The sequence below is a fragment of the Plasmodium malariae genome (genome assembly GCF_900090045.1).
Source record: "Plasmodium malariae genome assembly, chromosome: 5".
NCBI lineage: Eukaryota > Apicomplexa > Aconoidasida > Haemosporida > Plasmodiidae > Plasmodium > Plasmodium malariae.
The window spans coordinates 1,040,995-1,058,847 of NC_041779.1; the positions used below are offsets into that span (position 1 = coordinate 1,040,995).

At 27.6% G+C, this 17,853-nt stretch overlaps 6 protein-coding genes across 6 annotated transcripts; 2 read left to right on the plus strand and 4 right to left on the minus strand.

Annotated features, from left to right (window-relative positions):
- Positions 1 to 1,004: 1,004 nt before the first annotated feature.
- RPT3 (26S protease regulatory subunit 6B, putative) lies at positions 1,005 to 2,566 on the plus strand (the record flags this gene model as incomplete). Its single annotated transcript, XM_029003508.1, has 2 exons — positions 1,005 to 1,094; positions 1,478 to 2,566. 2 exons carry the CDS (start codon positions 1,005 to 1,007, stop codon positions 2,564 to 2,566), a joined length of 1,179 nt encoding a protein of 392 aa, XP_028860447.1.
- Positions 2,567 to 3,847: 1,281 nt separating this feature from the next.
- On the minus strand, positions 3,848 to 4,741 carry PGM2 (phosphoglucomutase-2, putative; the record flags this gene model as incomplete). The annotated part of the gene is made up of 1 exon (XM_029003509.1): positions 3,848 to 4,741. The coding sequence occupies one exon, from the start codon at positions 4,739 to 4,741 to the stop codon at positions 3,848 to 3,850; it is 894 nt and encodes a 297-aa protein (XP_028860448.1).
- A 2,298-nt stretch (positions 4,742 to 7,039) lies between these two features.
- On the minus strand, positions 7,040 to 7,775 carry PmUG01_05030300 (conserved Plasmodium protein, unknown function; the record flags this gene model as incomplete). Its single annotated transcript, XM_029003510.1, has 2 exons — positions 7,040 to 7,321; positions 7,563 to 7,775. The coding sequence occupies 2 exons, from the start codon at positions 7,773 to 7,775 to the stop codon at positions 7,040 to 7,042; spliced, it is 495 nt and encodes a 164-aa protein (XP_028860449.1).
- Positions 7,776 to 9,079: 1,304 nt separating this feature from the next.
- On the plus strand, positions 9,080 to 11,495 carry PmUG01_05030400 (conserved Plasmodium protein, unknown function; the record flags this gene model as incomplete). Its single annotated transcript, XM_029003512.1, has 5 exons — positions 9,080 to 9,635; positions 9,893 to 10,212; positions 10,581 to 10,935; positions 11,119 to 11,257; positions 11,417 to 11,495. The coding sequence occupies 5 exons, from the start codon at positions 9,080 to 9,082 to the stop codon at positions 11,493 to 11,495; spliced, it is 1,449 nt and encodes a 482-aa protein (XP_028860450.1).
- Positions 11,496 to 11,601: 106 nt separating this feature from the next.
- EIF3G (eukaryotic translation initiation factor 3 subunit G, putative) lies at positions 11,602 to 14,137 on the minus strand (the record flags this gene model as incomplete). Its single annotated transcript, XM_029003513.1, has 10 exons — positions 11,602 to 11,631; positions 11,863 to 11,974; positions 12,170 to 12,237; positions 12,443 to 12,499; positions 12,693 to 12,758; positions 12,955 to 13,128; positions 13,354 to 13,446; positions 13,587 to 13,720; positions 13,887 to 13,949; positions 14,122 to 14,137. 10 exons carry the CDS (start codon positions 14,135 to 14,137, stop codon positions 11,602 to 11,604), a joined length of 813 nt encoding a protein of 270 aa, XP_028860451.1.
- A 1,211-nt stretch (positions 14,138 to 15,348) lies between these two features.
- Ub (ubiquitin, putative) lies at positions 15,349 to 16,791 on the minus strand (the record flags this gene model as incomplete). The annotated part of the gene is made up of 2 exons (XM_029003514.1): positions 15,349 to 15,401; positions 15,657 to 16,791. The coding sequence occupies 2 exons, from the start codon at positions 16,789 to 16,791 to the stop codon at positions 15,349 to 15,351; spliced, it is 1,188 nt and encodes a 395-aa protein (XP_028860452.1).
- Positions 16,792 to 17,853: the final 1,062 nt, after the last annotated feature.

Genomic DNA, 17,853 nt, shown 5'->3' on the forward strand with positions numbered 1-17,853 from the left:
ACATATACATTATATATATATATACACGTTCGTGTATGCTCATTTGGTATTTTAAGAGGGGATTTTTCTCTTATGATATAACGTGACACTTGCACTTTGAATTTGTGTAGCGTGCAATGTAAATTTGTACATATGTCTGTATGCCTATCACACACATAGTTCTTCACTTTAAACAGGAAAAGGCTGAAATTGGAGTGACATAACCAAATTGAATTTCTTGGACGTTTAAAATTTTTTTTTTTAATTTTGTGTATCTTTGAAAAAAAGGAAAATAAAATGTACATAATAATCATCCTTTTTTAAAATGGGCTAAAAGATGAAGATTTTTCAAAATGCAGCACCTGCGTCGTTGAGTGTATATAAGCATATATGTGTTTATTTTTCGTTTTTTTATAATTTTGTATTTTTTCTTTTTTTATAATTTTATTTTATTTTTATTTTTTTTTTTTTTTTTTTTTTTTTTTTTGTGTTTTTGTTTTTTTGTGTTTTTGTGTTTTTGTTTTTTTGTTTTTTTGTTTTTTTGTTTTTTTTTTTAAATTCTGTATTTCTTTTTTTTACAGTTTTGTACTTTTTCTTTTTTTTACAGTTTTGTACTTTTTCTTTTTTTTACAGTTTTGTACTTTTTCTTTTTTTTACAATTTTGTACTTTTTCTCTTTTTTATAATTTTGTACTTTTTCTCTTTTTTATAATTTTGTTTTTTCTTTTCTTTGCGTTTTTAAGCGAACCTTTTGGCTTGCGGTACCACTTTTAATGCATAATTTTTTTTCTTTTTTTCGAAATCGCTGAAATGTTCACGAAAAAGTAAAAAATCATTATTGCTTTTTTCATGTTGAAGAAAAACAAAAACAAAAGCAAAAACAAAAAGAGAAACAAAAACGCATTATCGATGGTTAAATTTTTTCCACCATAATAAAAGTAACATGAGAGTAGTTTGATACGTTATAAGAGCAAAAAGAACAAGTTAATAAAAAAAAAAAAAATAAATTAATAAAATATGATGAAAATGGATAATATTAATAAATACCTGAAGGAGGAAGATTACTACATAAAATTGAAAATTTTGAAGAAGCAAATTGATGTTCTAAACATTCAAGTAGGCGAAAAAGGCAAAGTACGCTGGCGCATTTGTATGTGTGTATATATATATATACATATATTCGTACGTGTTATAAATATGCGCACATGTTTATGTACATTACGGAGCGAAACTTTCTTCATATGACGTCCTTTTTCCCGTTTTGAATATCCAATACGCTTATTTTTGATGTGCCCCTGTGATTTTTCCAAAATGAATTTGCACCACGTTGGAGTTAAAATGAGCCGCAGTTTTTTCATTCCAGGGGTGCATATGCATATGATACACGCATACACACGTATGTATATATAGAGTATATATAATACATGTTTACAAAATTTTTGTGTACGTATATTTGGACATAACATGTGCATGTTGCGCGCGTTCTTACCCACATGCAGGAGGAGTACATCAAAGAGGAGCATAAGAATTTGAAGAGGGAGTTAATAAGATCGAAGAACGAAATAAAAAGAATTCAAAGTGTACCATTAATTATTGGTCAGTTTTTAGATATTATAGATAATAATTATGGAATAGTTAGTAGTACAGCAGGTTCAAATTATTATGTTAGGATATTGTCAACATTAAATAAGGAGGACTTAAAACCGTCTGTGAGTGTAGCATTACATAGACATAGTCATTCTATAGTAAATATTTTACCATCTGAGTCAGATAGTAGTATACAGTTATTACAGGTAAGTGAAAGACCAAATGTTAAATATACGGACTTAGGAGGTTTAGATACACAAAAACAAGAAATGAGAGAAGCAGTAGAATTACCTTTAAAAAGTCCAGAATTATATGAAAAGATAGGCATTGAACCACCTATGGGTATTTTAATATATGGTCCACCAGGTACCGGTAAAACTATGCTTGTTAAAGCTGTAGCTAATGAAACACAAGTTACTTTTATAGGTGTTGTAGGTTCTGAATTTGTTCAGAAATATTTAGGAGAAGGGCCCAGAATGGTACGAGATGTATTTAGATTAGCTAGAGAAAATTCACCTTCAATTATTTTTATAGATGAAGTAGATGCAATTGCTACAAAAAGATTTGATGCACAAACTGGTGCTGATAGAGAAGTACAAAGAATATTATTAGAGTTATTAAATCAAATGGATGGGTTTGATAAATCAACGAATGTTAAAGTTATTATGGCTACTAACAGAGCTGATACGTTAGACCCAGCTCTATTAAGACCAGGGAGATTAGATAGAAAAATTGAATTTCCCTTACCAGATAGAAAACAAAAAAGATTAATATTTCAAACTGTAATTAGTAAAATGAATGTTAGTAGTGATGTTAATATTGAAAATTTTGTTGTAAGAAGTGATAAAATTAGTGCAGCTGATATTGCTGCTATAGCTCAAGAGGCAGGGATGCAAGCCATAAGAAAAAACCGTTACATTATTACTGCTAACGATTTTGAACAGGGATACAAGACCCATGTGAGGAAGCAGTTGAGAGATTATGAATTTTACAATATATAGATAAAGAGCAGTCCGGGGAGAAAAAGGGGTACGGGGCAACCTTAACAGGGGTATATCTGATGTTCCGGTTGAGTAAAGTGTTGTACAGTAGTATTGTATAGGTAGACGGGGATAGAATCACAACACATATTTTTTTTGCATTTTTACATTTCTGCATTTTTTGCATTTTTACATTTCTGCATTTTTTGCATTTTTACATTTCTGCATTTTTCGCACTTTTACATTTCTGCATTTTTCGCACTTTTACATTTCTGCATTTTTTCGTTTTTTTATACTCCTACTTTTCGCTTTTTCCACCAACCAAAAACGTTATTAAATATGCATGAAAATTTATCTTTTTCATTCCTTTTCCTTCTTTTTCTTTCCATTTTATTCTTTTTTTTTCATTTTATAATCAACCTTGCTCATTCATAAAATGAATTGCACCCTTAGCGAAGCGCTCTGTGCATTTCTAATTTTTCCAGCGCCTTTCTGTTTATCACATCAGATGCGATCACTTCGACTGTTATAACTGTTCCAGTAGTTACACCGGTTGGCATTGCTATTACATGTATGTTGGTATAGATATACATATGTATGAGTGTGTGTATGTACGCACAAGTAACTTCTATGTATATGCGCTTACTCTCGTATGCACTATTTAAGTCCTTGTTTATGAAAAAGGGGAAAATGCTGTGTTATTTTACCTTTATATTTTAAAAAGTCAAAAGATATAAAAAAAAATTGAAATGTAAATAAAAACAGCAAAAATATAAATAATATAAATATAAAAAAAAAATCACTAAAAAAATTTTCTCATACTTTATCATAAAAAAGGAAGTGGAATTAACACTAAATGCGAATGTCATATGTGTCGCATTTGTATTTTATGAAAGCACAGGGGGGGATGAAAAAAAAAAAAAAATACACACATATGCACACATACATACATACATACAAACTTACATATATATATATATTAATAAATGGTGCTTTCCCCCGTTCCGGTATATATTTTTATCTATCTCTTTTTCTATCTCCTTTTTTGTCCCTTTTCCTACACCAATGTAGTGGAATTAGGATACTCCACATTAGCAGCTGATGAAAACACAAAGAAAAAGATTCATATTTCCTTCCTTATAATGATCTCCTTATAAGCAAAAATGCTTCATTACTAGTGCATGCAAGTCTCACATATAGAGGCATGCATTATTAATTGAGGGGAATGTTAGTAATGGCAGTACAAATGCACGCATTACCACAATGGTGCAATATGGCCAATACCTCCACACCGCAGTGATGCTAAAAATACGTAACATTCTCAAAGGGGAGGTGCGCTACAGAACCGAATTCCCTTAATATAACGGATCCGTCGTCGTCTAAAACAAGCCAAGTAATACCACAGTTGTAGCTTGAAAACCTTAACCAAGCAAATAAGGGGAGTTGTAAAGCTCTACATAAAAAGTATCTAATAACATTACCATGACATATTACTAACTGGTATTCATCTTCATCACCTGTGGGTTGATAAAAATATGTTTCATATGCTTTATTTATTCTTTTACTATCAACCATAATTTTATTTGAATCAAATTTGGAGCTCTTTGGAATTGGGTCTGGTAAATATGGTGTTCCTTCATTTAAATTGGGATCATTTATCAATGTAGCATTTGGAAAGTATTTACTTATTATTTGTGCTGTTTCTTTTGCTCTTATTAAATCTGAGTGATATATAACACTAATTTTTTTATTATTTAGTATATCTTTTAATTTTTTTCCAGTGATATCAGCTTGTTTACATCCTTGTTTAGTTAATCGTTTTGAATCTTCATCATGTCTATTTTTACGTTCATATTGTCCATGTCGAACTAATATAATATTTTTTGCTACATGCTTTTTATCTCTTTTTCCTTCTTTTTTTTCTTTTGCTTTTTTTTCAATTAATTGTATATCAGGGTTGTACGAATAATCATACTTATTATTCCATTTATATAGTACAAAATTTTCATATCCATATGTCAGACCTATTGATAAAGATAATGAAGCTACAGCTGTGTACAACATGTACTTCTTTTTACCTTCTTTGATGTATTTTATTTCCACATGTTCTTTTGTATCACTGAATTTTCGTTTAAAGTAAAAATTATTTTTCAAATTTTTCGACAAATTTATTTTGTTAAAAATCCTCTGGTACATTTTGGAGGTAGGCGGTTTATCTGATCATTCGGCGGGTGGCTTCGTGATGAGTCTTAGTAGTGCGTGCACTTGGGATTTGTATATACTCTTACCCTTGCGCTGATATTTGTTCGTGCCTCTGTGCTGATATTTTTGTGTGCCCTTGTGTTTATACTTGCGTGTATATATTTACGTATATATGCTTATGCATATACTACTAGGGCGTATTATATTTAGCGTGTTATGCCAGCAATTTTCAATATTTTTCAATAATTTTCATATTAAATCCAATAGTGTACCTATTCAGATGATTAGTTTATCATAACTCTTTACCGTTACCTATGTGTTACAAAAGAGCGGCCCTTTTTCTCTCTTAAATTTTTTTTTTTTTTTAATTCATAGGATGTATCTTGCAGCAGATACTTTTTTAACGCTCAACTGCCAACTGTTAACTGTCAACTTCAGCTGTCAACAGTCAGTTGTCAACTCTTAATTTTCAAAGTGAAGAGTATTTCATTCCTGTTTCGTTTCTCCTTTGCTTCTGTTTCCTTCTTGCTTTCTTCGTGTTTTATTTTTTATTTTATTATTTTTTTTTTTTAATTAGATTTATGATTATATATATTACTCCACAATCACCCAGATAGAAATAAGTTTTTGTTTGCGTTTGTTTCAGTGATCATAAGGAAAAATAAAAATATAAATAAAGATAAGAGTACGCATAAGAATAAAGATGAGCGTACGAATAAGAATAAAGATGAGCGTACGAATAAGAATAAAGATGAGCGTACGAATAAGAATAAAGATAAGAGCACACATAAGAATAAAGATAAGAGTACGAATAAGAATAAAAATAAGAGTACGCATAAAAATAAAATAAAAATTAGTCAAAAAAGGTAATGGGGTGTATTTGCGCTAAAATGGGCATTATGCGCACGTAAAACACATAAATATATGTATATATATATATATATATATATATATATATATATATATATATATATATATGCATGCATAATGCATGAGTTTAATGAAATGTTTATTTTGGGGAGTTGTGCACTCTATGTTTAGCACTGCACACAATGGGGGAATGCCTTCACACATATACATACATACATACATACATACGTATATTATATACATAAATACACACATACATACATATATATACATACATATATATACATATAAATACATACATTATATACATATAAATACATACATATATATACATATAAATACATACATATATATACATATAAATACATATATATACATACATATAAATACATACACATGCATATGTGTACTTAATTTATCAATGGGAAAAGTGGCTGTTTTTTTTAAAAAAAAAAACTCTTTTTGCGAAATTTTAAAAAAGTAATTTATGAACAAGTTAAAAGAGTTAATTAGTGAATAAGCACAAACATAAAAATATAAAAGATAAAAAGGAGAGAGCATTCAACATAATTTTTGCTCCATTTTTATTTTTGTAGTTGTTACGATGTATCATACATATATATATGCACATATATGTAATTCATATAAATATGTATGTAAATATGCTTGAATAGATTACACATCAATTCGTGCACCTTTAAAAGAACTGTAACGAGTGAGCTAAGTTCTTTTGGTATACTTGTAAAAAAGGTGTATAAGGGAAAGAAAATAGGGAAAAAAAAAAAAATTAAATTATGTCAAGCTAAATGGTATCATATTATATCAGTATGCACCACATTGTACCATATTAAATCATGTTGTTACAAATTGAGTCATATCAAATAAAACAATGCCAAACTATTTCAATGGTGATAAAACGAGGGGAAATCAACCTTGCGCGTTAGATCTTCCGCAATTTATATGTGCGCACTGGGTAAGTATAAAATTGCTGAACGCTATTAGGAAGGGGGTTGTTCACGTATATACACATATATACATGCATACTCATGTGTAAGTCCACGCCTTGGCATCTTTTATTCTGTAAATTGTTGCTGCTCAATTTGCATGTCTATGTAAGGTAAATGCTGTTACAATGTTTTTTTTTTTTATCCGTTGCTCATTGTCTCAATCTGTCTCTCTCTGCTTCTCTGCTTCTCTACTGCTCTGCTTCTCTACTTCTCTACTTCTCTGCTTCTCTACTGCTCTGCTTCTCTACTTCTCTACTTCTCTACTTCTCTACTTCTCTGCTTCTCTACTGCTCTGCTTCTCTGCTTCTCTACTTCTCTGCTTCTCTACTTCTCTGCTTCTCTACTTCTCTGCCCCTCTATGCCTCTCTCAGACTTTATGATCTAATGCGATGGCCCCCTTTTGTAGAAACAATCATCACATTACGTTGTTTTCCAAAACACCCTTCAAATCCAACTTAAAGGCACTCATAAGTATTTGGTCAAATATTTGAGTAGCCTTATCGTATGTGCAATGGTTACTCAGCATATTGTACGAGTTTAACGCTCCTGTTGAGTTAAAAACAAAATTTGTATTTTTTTTTAAATTAAAAATCATGTTAATATCTGGGTCTCCGTAATAACTTCGAAAGTATCCTTCTTTATGGAAAACGAAAGGGGTATGATGCACACTCTTTACTCTATTTGTAAATTTTCTTATCTATAATAAAATGGAAGAAAACGAAATGAATAAAGTACTCGCCATGTGACAAAGCCATAAGTGGGGTGGGGTGCGGTGATGATAAGGAAGGAAAAATGAATTGTAAACTTATTTAGTTTACTTTGCGATTATATGATGGTTCTACGCATTTACAGTGACAGTACTATGATAATACCACTACATTATTACGATAACACTACGCATTTATAGTCAGCTTGCTATGAAGTACTTATTGGCTTACTTGGTCATCTATTATCTTGTTCGTATACTTATGTATCAAGAAATGAAAAAAAGGTATGTAAGTCCTATGGCCTGTTTCCCAATAAATGTTATTTTGCTGTAAAAAATATGGGTGCTCATCTGAAGATGTTGACTTCAATGAGTTCTCAATCATTTTTTCATTTTGTTCTTTTTGTTTTTCATTTTTCTTTTCTAAACTTTTATATCCTCCCATTTCATCAAAAAAAAATTGTAAAAATGAGGTGTAATAAAAAATTGGGGGTGGGGGGAAGGGGTAAGTTGTCAGGATGTTAAAATCGAAGAGAAACTTTTGTGAAAACGTGAACTTGATTAAAGAAAAAAATATTGTAAGCCTTTTTTTCAGCTAATTATATTTATTCTTTATTTATTCTTTATCTATTCTTTATCTATACTTTGTTTGCGCTTTATTCCTTTTTGTTATATTATTATTATTTTTTTTTTATACATCCTTAAGAGTTACCAAAATGAGAAAATAAAAATTTTACGGGATCGTAATTTTTTCATTTCGCTTTAAAAGTGGACATATGCACGGTTTCTTATATATATATATATATATATATACATATACATGTTTGTTTGCGTATGTATATATTTTGCTACGCCATAAAAAGAACTCAGAAAGGTAGCTCACACGTATGTATATGTAATAAACATACATACGTACCATATAATTATGAACAAGGCAAAATATACGCATGCGATCGTGAGCATATTGACGTTTCCCATTTGCACATCATCACACCTCGAATCAATTTTTCTTTTTTTAAATAAATCTAGCGTTTTTCTAGTCATAATAAATGCGCGATAATTTGGGCGGATTATAGTTCGCAAAAATATATACATATATGTATTATATGTACATATTATATATATATATATAAATTTTTTTATTTTTTTTTTTGCCCATACTGTTTCACTGTCTTGAATTTTTTTGATTTAGTTGTATTATTATTTTTGAATGTTTCTTTAATTACCCAAAATGAAAAAAAAAAAAAAAAAAAAATAGAGCTATAGCTACGTTTAACGGGTACGTAGCTCTTTAAAGAATATACCTTTTGCCATCTAATACACACAGGAGGAACAAATAAGTTATATGTAATAAATAAAAAAGAAAACTTGTTTCCGAGATATTTAAAAAAAAAAAAAAAAAAAAAAGAATTTCCAAAAAAACGATGATCAGTCTTTAGTTAAATTTTTTAAAGCAAAGAATTTTTTTACATTTTTTAATTTCCTCTTTACACACTTTTAATACATTTTTATTTTACGCATATATTAAGCTTCTCTTTAAGGATTTTTTTTTTTTTTTTTTTATTTTTTATTTTTATTTTTATTTTTTTTTATTTTTATTTTTTCCCCTTTCCTGAAAATACTTCAACCAAACTGCTCTGACTACTGTAACTACTCTAAAAGAGTAGCAAGGCTTAAAAATTAAAAAGAAAAAGAAGAAAACAAACCAACGTGTACCACTGCTCATTCACTTCTCTTCACTAGAACCAAATGGCCGAGAAAAAAATTGACGATTCACCTTTCCTTTCCAAGATAGAAAATTTCGAAATATCAGATAAAACAAATAAGATTTCAAAAAATGAAGGGAAAAATGTTTATAAAAGTTTAGACAATGAATTTAATTTTGATGAAGAAAAAGAAGAAAATGAAAATGAATATGAACAAGAGCAAAAGGAAGAAGGAAAAAAGGAAAATTTGAATTATCAAAAGAATGATACAAATATAAGAACAATTAAAATAGATAGGAAAAATTTAAAGAAAATATTCAGCAGTCAGTTCTTCACTCAAACATTAACTGATGACTCTAGTATAAATTCTATAAGCGACTTAAAGATAAATAAAAAGTATGCTATTTTTGAATTTTTTAAAACATTAGTTTTAATTATTTTATTTTTTACTACGTCCTATTTTGCGTTCTTTTATATTCTGAACAACTATTTTGGCCAAAGTCATATTTGTAGTCGTTTGGATTTATATAATTATAAGTATGAGGACAGTGTGCAATTCGCTTCAAGTATCAGTAACAAGAAATACTACGTTTTCACAGGTATATAAGGCGAAAATTTGCAAAAGATAATGTGCATATGTGTACTGCTTAACATATCTTACTTATTTTACTCTGAACATACTCACAGTGTTCCTACAATGTGCATACAATTATTTACAAATGCAGAGTAGGCTTGTCGACTATATTTTCCTCCTTTCTCCGTATTGTCATTACTGTTTATTATTACTACTACTACTGTTACTATTACTTTTTTTTTTCATTTTTTTTTTCCCTTTTAAACATCCCTCCTTTTTAAGGCAAGTTTCCCTTCGACGTCATAACATATAAATTGAGAAAAGATGTTTTAACGAATAGCATGAATGAGGAAATAGAGAAATATAACAAAGAAAATTATAATGAAAATTTTGAGAAAATTGAAAATTTAGATGATCATCAATTACAGATTATATCTTTTATGAAATATAACAATAAAATGAAATGTGAAAAAAAAATTTTTGATTTATATAAACCTTTTCGTTTAAAAAAATCAGATGTCAATATGAACAATTTTGACTTCATATTAAATGAAGTAAATTACAGTTTTATAACAAACCCTTACAATATCCCGGAGAATAAAGTTAGTGCTCAACATACGCGCTCGCATTGCATTTGTTCAATGTATTTTTGAAAAATTGCCTAAACAAGTCAGGCAAAATACGCGCACGTGTGTATGTACGTATATATATATATATATTATTATTATTATTATTATTATTATTATTATTATTATTATTATTATTATTATTATTATTATTATTATTATTATTATTATTATTATTATTATTATTATTATTATTATTTTTTATTATTATTATTTATTATTATTATTATTTTGTATTATTTTGTATTATTTTGTATTATTTTGTATTATTTTGTATTATTATTATTATTATTTATTATTATTATTTTTTTTTTTATTTCCGTGGCTTCCCCTCACACAAACAGCTATATGCAGCTGTTTTAAATTTCATGAAAAAGAGCGAAAGTAAAAACAGGATTTGCTATATCACTTCTTATTTGAAGTCATTAAAAGATGAAAGAATAATGGAGAGTAAAAGAATATTGAGTGAAAACAACATATCAAATATCATTCCCAACAGAGAACAGGCAAATGAAACAACTGATAACAACAAAAATACCATTCCTGCAACAACGGAAAATGGTAAAGGTTACTTAAAAAATGGAAACACACATGAACAAGAACAAAATAAGGATAATCAAGTGAATAGCTTAAGCAATTATTTTAGCATTAAGGAAAAATCATCCCCTCAAAAAATTGTTTTTCTTTATGATTATTATGGTATGAATAGAAATTGAGGAAAAAAAAGAAACCCATAGTATCTTTGAACAAACGTTTATTATGTATATGCACCTATCCACACATAAGCACGTTTGTGGTTTAGAGGTTTACGCATTTATGCTTACATAGATACACACATACATATATATGTATGTACAAACACGTGCTTCCCACTCTTTATAGATAACAATTTTGTGAACCTTGTCATGGCCATCTTCAACATGCAGTATGGAAATCCACATAACAACTTAAAAAAATACTGGGAGGAGATAAAACAAAAGTTTAAAATAATACATCCTGAGGAAATTTATTTGCTTGAATGGTTAAAATTGTTTTAAAAAAAATTATATGTACATTTTTTTTAATTTTTTTTTTTTTTTTTTTTTTTTCTAGCTAGCATAATTTTACTGTTAATTTGATTGTAATGTATTATACTGTATTTTTTTTTTTTTTTTTTTTTTTTTCTTTTTTCTTTTTTCAGGTATTGTTTGGGCATAAATTACAACATTATAGAAAATAGTAATCAGTATAAGTTAAACTGTGTAGACCTTTTAAAATAATAAAAAACGAAAAGAAAAAAGAATGAACAAACGAACGAACGAATGAACGAATGAGCGAATAAACGATCGAACGAATGAACAAATGGAGTGCGGAAGGTAGTAGTTCTTATCTGTTGGATGGCTTGGCCCATTCCACCTAGAAGAAAAAAAAAAATATATTAAAATAAAATGAAGTATAAAGAAATAAAAGGGAAAAATTAACGAAGTGACAAAGCAACAAAGGAAAAACTTAAAAAAAAAAAAAAAAAAAAGAATAAATGCAATTAAATATGACAAAATTCCACAAAAAAATATGCTGCAAGTGTGCAGGGGTGCACTTTTTAAATAAATCAAAAAAAATTTATATATTTCTCTTTTCATTTCTTACGCTTAAGAGCAAATTCTCAAAACCATGTCTGTTCAATTTTTCAATTGCCCTCTTTGCTTCTTCTCTATTTGAATAAGTAATAAATGCAAATCCCTTCGAATTTTTTGTTTCCCTAATAATGTTAAGGTACCAAAAGAAATAGTTAGCATAATTTTATATTACATCATTTTGTATAGTGACAAGTAACAAAATAAAAATTAATATGGAGTAATAGAAGTAATAAGAAAATAGACAAGGATAAAGAAACAACGAGTATTATTATACACAAGTACACATATATATGTATTATAATGTATTATATTATTACTTATGCTTCGCCAAAAACATTCGGACTATGCTCCCTACTCTTCCAAATAAGGTAGACAATTCGCTTTCCTGTTTTAGCAGAAAAAAAATAAAATAAAATAAGTAATTTAAATGGATGTAACATTTATATTGATGTCATATATTTGTACTGATGTAATATTTATATGCGTGCTTTTAATTTTTATATAGCTCATTTTCAAATAATTTTGTTATTTCCCCTCCCCCCTTTTTTTAATATAATCGCTTTAATATTTCTTCCTTTTTTTATAATTACATTGACGTCTTCACTTAAGTTCGTTACACGAATGGTGCATTCTTTATTTTGAGTATCCTGTTTAAAAAAAAAAAAAAAAAAAAAAAAAAAAAAAAAAAGAATCAGAACATTGTAACGGAACTACAAAGCAACAAAATAATCAACTACAAAATGACTGTACTGTTAAGATGTTACGATATTATTTTTTTATAATTTAAAATATGGACAAAGAAAGAATTAAGAATATTTTATGAAAGTGCATTAAAGTTACATGTGTACGATAGAAAGGCACGTCTTTCCTGGCTGCAGCTTTGCTGGCATCCTCTGGTTTAGCTTCCTAAAAGGAGGAACATGTAAATAAGTTAACACATAAATGAATATACAACACACACACACACACACACACGCAAGCATGCAAATATGTGTGTACGTATGTATATCTGTATGTATATGTGTATATGTAATATATTCCTATATATATATATCTATGTATGCACGCGTGTGTGTTTTAAAAATAGACAGATCAGGAGTACCTCCGCCTCTTCATCCTTAATGATTTTAAATCTGTTCCTTAAGTCTTTAGCTGTTTTATCAGTTTGCTCTGCGAATAAGTAATCATATTCTGTGCCTTTAAAAAAGTCATGCAAATTATTTTTTGGGACTTCTATATTTACAACATCTGTTGGTTCAACTATGACTGAACTGCACTGTGTAAGGTAAAGGAAAAAAAAAAAAAAATAAAAAATAATATGTACATTAAGTAAAGAGTGAATAACGTAAAAAGAATAAAATTACAGTATCATGTTTGTAGCATCTACTATTTAACGAAAATGTCATAGAACTTCTTGCAACAATATAACAGTAAAATATGTTTATGAGGGTATTAAAGTTTATATGCGTGTATGCATAATATGTGCACATTTTTTTATTACACTATCGATGTTAAAATTTTTTAAGTTAAGGCGATTATTAATTTCTTTATTGAGTCTCTTTTTTATTACAACTTCTTTAATTTTCTTTGTGACCTAAGCAAAAAAAAAAAAAAAAAAAAAAAATTAATAAAAAATAAAGTGAAATGAAATGAAACAAAATAACGCAATATATATATAAATAAAAGCCTAATTCCATCAAGGTGTAGCAATTTCAAAAAACTGCCTGTACTTACTTTAACTGTTTGCTTTTTTAAATTTTCGGAGTACTTGGTAACAACTTTAATACCATTTTCGTAGTTTGTAAAATAGGACAACTTTTTATTGTTCTCTATATCGTCATCCGCATCTATATCTTCCCATTTTTTTTCTACACAGGGACAGAAAGAAAAAGAATAAAAATAAAAAAAAAAGGTACATATAAAATGAAAAAAAAAAAAAAAAATTGATGTAAATATGTGTAACCCCTTTTAAGAGTACACCCTCACTTTCTTATGTAATTTCTTTTATTTCATTTTTGACATTTTTTAAATTACTATTTTCATTGTCGTTTAAAGACTCGTCATCATCTACATCAATATCTACCCACTTTTTTTTTTCTAAAAATGGTAAAATAAAAAAATAAAAAAAAAGTGGAAAATATATTAAGATAAATGTCAAATAACAAGTGAAAATAAATACGTTCCTTCATTTTTCGGCTAATCCATATTGCTAAACATAAAAAGAATTGCGCGAATATATATATATATATATATATATATATATGTATACCTGCTGTTTGTATCATCTTTGTAAGCTCTTTGTGTATATCGTTAATAATATATTTTTATAAGCGTTTGCGCGCGTATATATCTGTATACATACATACATAAATACGTACATATATATACATATATATTTATATAACTGCATATACGTAAAACTACATATGTTCCTGTTATGCCTGTTTCGTGCTATGCACTGACTTCTCTTCTTTTGTTACAGTTTTTTATCATAACAGGTATGATATTATATTCGTTTCATTTTACATAATTTTTTTTTTTATTTTATACAATTTACATTTCGTTGTTTTGTTTTTTATTTTTTTTTATAAAAATAGAAGATGTTCGTGTTTTTAATTAAAAAAAAAAAAAAAAAAAAAGGTCGCTAAATGGACCTAACATATATTTTTATTTTATTATTTTATTTGGGAGTACATTTTTTTTTTTCCTTTCACAGTATAATAAAATAAAAATAAGTATTCTTCTAATTATTAGTACTACTACTATTGCTAATGCTATTTTTATATCGTAAGATGAAGGAAGGGAAACGCTTCTTCTTAGGTTCCTTTATTTTTTATTTTTTTCCATTCATATATTTTTTATTTTATTTGTATTTAATAATATCACAAGCTTCATCTCCTGCGAGAATAATGGAAGAAGCAGTTCCATAATTCATTTGATAAAATGAAATGTATATTAATATTATATATATATATATATATATATTTACGACTGAATAAATTGCGGTTGTAATAAAATAAATATAAAATTTTAAGCTATATAAAACTGAGATCGAGTTACAAATTTAAATAAAAAATTGAAGTTAAAAATTACAGTGTTCTTCCACAAAAACAAAAAAAAAAAAAAAAAAAAGATAAAGAAAAGAAAGAAAAAAGAGAAGAAAAAAAAAAAAAAGAAGATAAATTATAACTTATACAACTCATTTTATTTTTTATTATACGGGTGGAAATGAAAAGGATGAAATATCGTCACAAGGAGAGAAAAAAAAAAAATAATAATAATAAAATAAAAAATAAAACGTTTAAGAGGTTTCGTTGCTTTGTTATACATATATATACGTGTATATTTATATTTATGCTTATACATTTATGTACGTATTTTTTCGTTTTGTGCGCAAAATGTTTTAACTTCTGAACAGGAGAATAAATCCATATATTTGTGTTGGTCCTTGAATTATCTTATTAGAACATGGACAAAACAGCCGCTGCTGTTTGGCCTATTGACACATTAAAATTTGTTGATACGAAGCCGACAGTATATTTGTGAAGCCTAAAGGAGAAGGGGAAAAACAAAGGCAAAAATGTACGAACAAGCGCGCCATACATACAAATACATATACGTATATGTACATACATATATAAACACACTTATGCACCCATATATATATTTATGCAATTACACACGAGTGAACGTTTTTACTCGTAATTTGTTCGAAACAGGGAAGGACCACAGTGGGACATCTTCCCCTTTTTTTTTTTTTTTTTTTTTTTTTTTTTTTTTTTTTGTTATTTCTTAAAAAATAACCAGAAAATAGCAGACCACGTGGGATGAAAAAAAAGACGAAATGGAAAATTTTGTAAAAAGATTTACAGGGTGCCAGTAGAAAAAAAAATGATAAGTACAGAAAAAACTGTTTTACATTTTTTGGATAATTGGCATATTTATATAATATATAAAAAAAGATTGAAAATTTAAGGACCGATTTAATATCACCCAAGTAATAAAAATGAATCATTTCTTTTATTCTTTGTAAGAGCAAATTACTCATAAGTGGGTAGTCAACTTCTAACCTTAACATGAGCTTTTTCTTGTTAAGACATTTTAATTCTTCTATTTCTTTTTTTATCTTATCTAAACTTAAATTGTTATTGTTTAACATCCTTTCGAATTCAGTGTCAAATGTTTTAAAAGATTCGATGATATCATAACTTTTTAGTATATAATTTTTTTCTTCTAATTTTTGTAATAATTTTTTATATTCGTTAAGAAGTGTTAAGTAGCCATAAAATTTTAGCTTCTTTTTTAAGTATTTTATTTTTTTATTTTCTTTTTCACATTCGTTAAAAGATTCTCCTTTTTCCTCACTAAACAAGTGTGGAAGTATTGGTATAAGTCGAAAATTTAAAATTTTTATTTTTTTGTCTTTAATTAAATATTCAATAGTTACATCATTACTTAAAGGTTTATTTTCATAAATTATTTCTTGAAAAATTATTGGTATTCCGTGTAAATTTTCAATCTTTTCCTTGACATCCTTTATATTCTTTTTCTCATCCATTGATAAAAAAAAACTCTTATGAAAGATGTCTGACTTATCATAACAGTTGATCATTATATTTCTTTTATTAACATCGTACTCTTTAATTGGCTGGTTTGGACCTTTACTTATTTTTGCGGGTACTCTATTAGGTATGCTCAGAAGCTTCTTTCTGAGAGGTAAATTTATGCCCCTACAGCAACCGCCACGAGCACTACTACTACTATTACTTCTACTTCTACTACTATCACTTCTACTTCTACTACTATTACTTCTACTTCTACTACTAGTGGTAGTACAACTACTGAGATTATTTACTTTAACACCTTTGCATATGTGTAATGAAAAAAGAATATAACATAGTAGCAATGTAATATTCCAAAAATTGAAGCTCCAAATCATCTTAAAATATTCTCTCTTAACATTTAAAAATAAAGGAAAGGTTTCTTCTTTTTTTTCTTTTTTTTTTTTTAAATACAATATTTCACATTTCAAACATGTATTATACTTCTCCTATATTGTTATTATTTTTATCATATATGCCTCTACTTTTCTCCTATATTTTTTATGACATTTTCTTATAGATTCTTTTTTCATAATTATTTTTTTCTCTTCTGGGAAATTTATTCATATGAATATGGTCAGAAATTTTATAGCTTCCTTAAAGGTGGCACTTCATTGTGTTTATGCATAAGTATATGGGGGATAATTTCCACAATTGTTAAGAAAAGTTATAAAGGGGAAGGAGGATATTAATAACAGAATAAATGACTATAGTTAAAAGGGAAACGAAAAAAAAAAAAAAAAAAAAATATAGCTACAAAAATTCAAACATAATTTTTTTATATGACAGGTTAAGGTAAAAAAAAAAAAAAAAAAAAATTATAGATATAAATGTTCGAAAAAATCTATTTTTATGACATGTTCAGGTAAAAAAGGAAAAAAAAACAGTCAAAAGGGAGATGCCTTTTGATCTGTGTTCATATAATATTTTCTGTATTTTACGTAGAGAAAAAGGCTTGCGATAAAAAAATTCATTATATCTGTGCAGTGCATTTCAAATGTTGGTACATGTGCACTTATCTATGTAGCTTTATGTAAGCATATATGTATGGAAATAAGTACAAATACATATGCTAAATTTTGCCATACTTTCTTTGCGACGAAATGGGACTGGAAATTAGTTCCCCAAAGAGAGTTTCTTTTCAAAAAAAAAAAATAAAAACCGCGCCTTTGTTTTGGAAGTATAACATATACATATATATGTATCATATACATATTATGGCTAAAATATGAACATCTTTATTGCGTTACACCTTTTACATGTACATGTGGATATGCATGTTTGGAAGGTTCATTTTTTTTTTTTTTTTTTTTTAAACATTTTATTATGGTACAGGTTTTTAAAATCTATTTGTTCCGTAAAATGGCAAATACACCTTACTTGGCAAGGTGCACAATTCA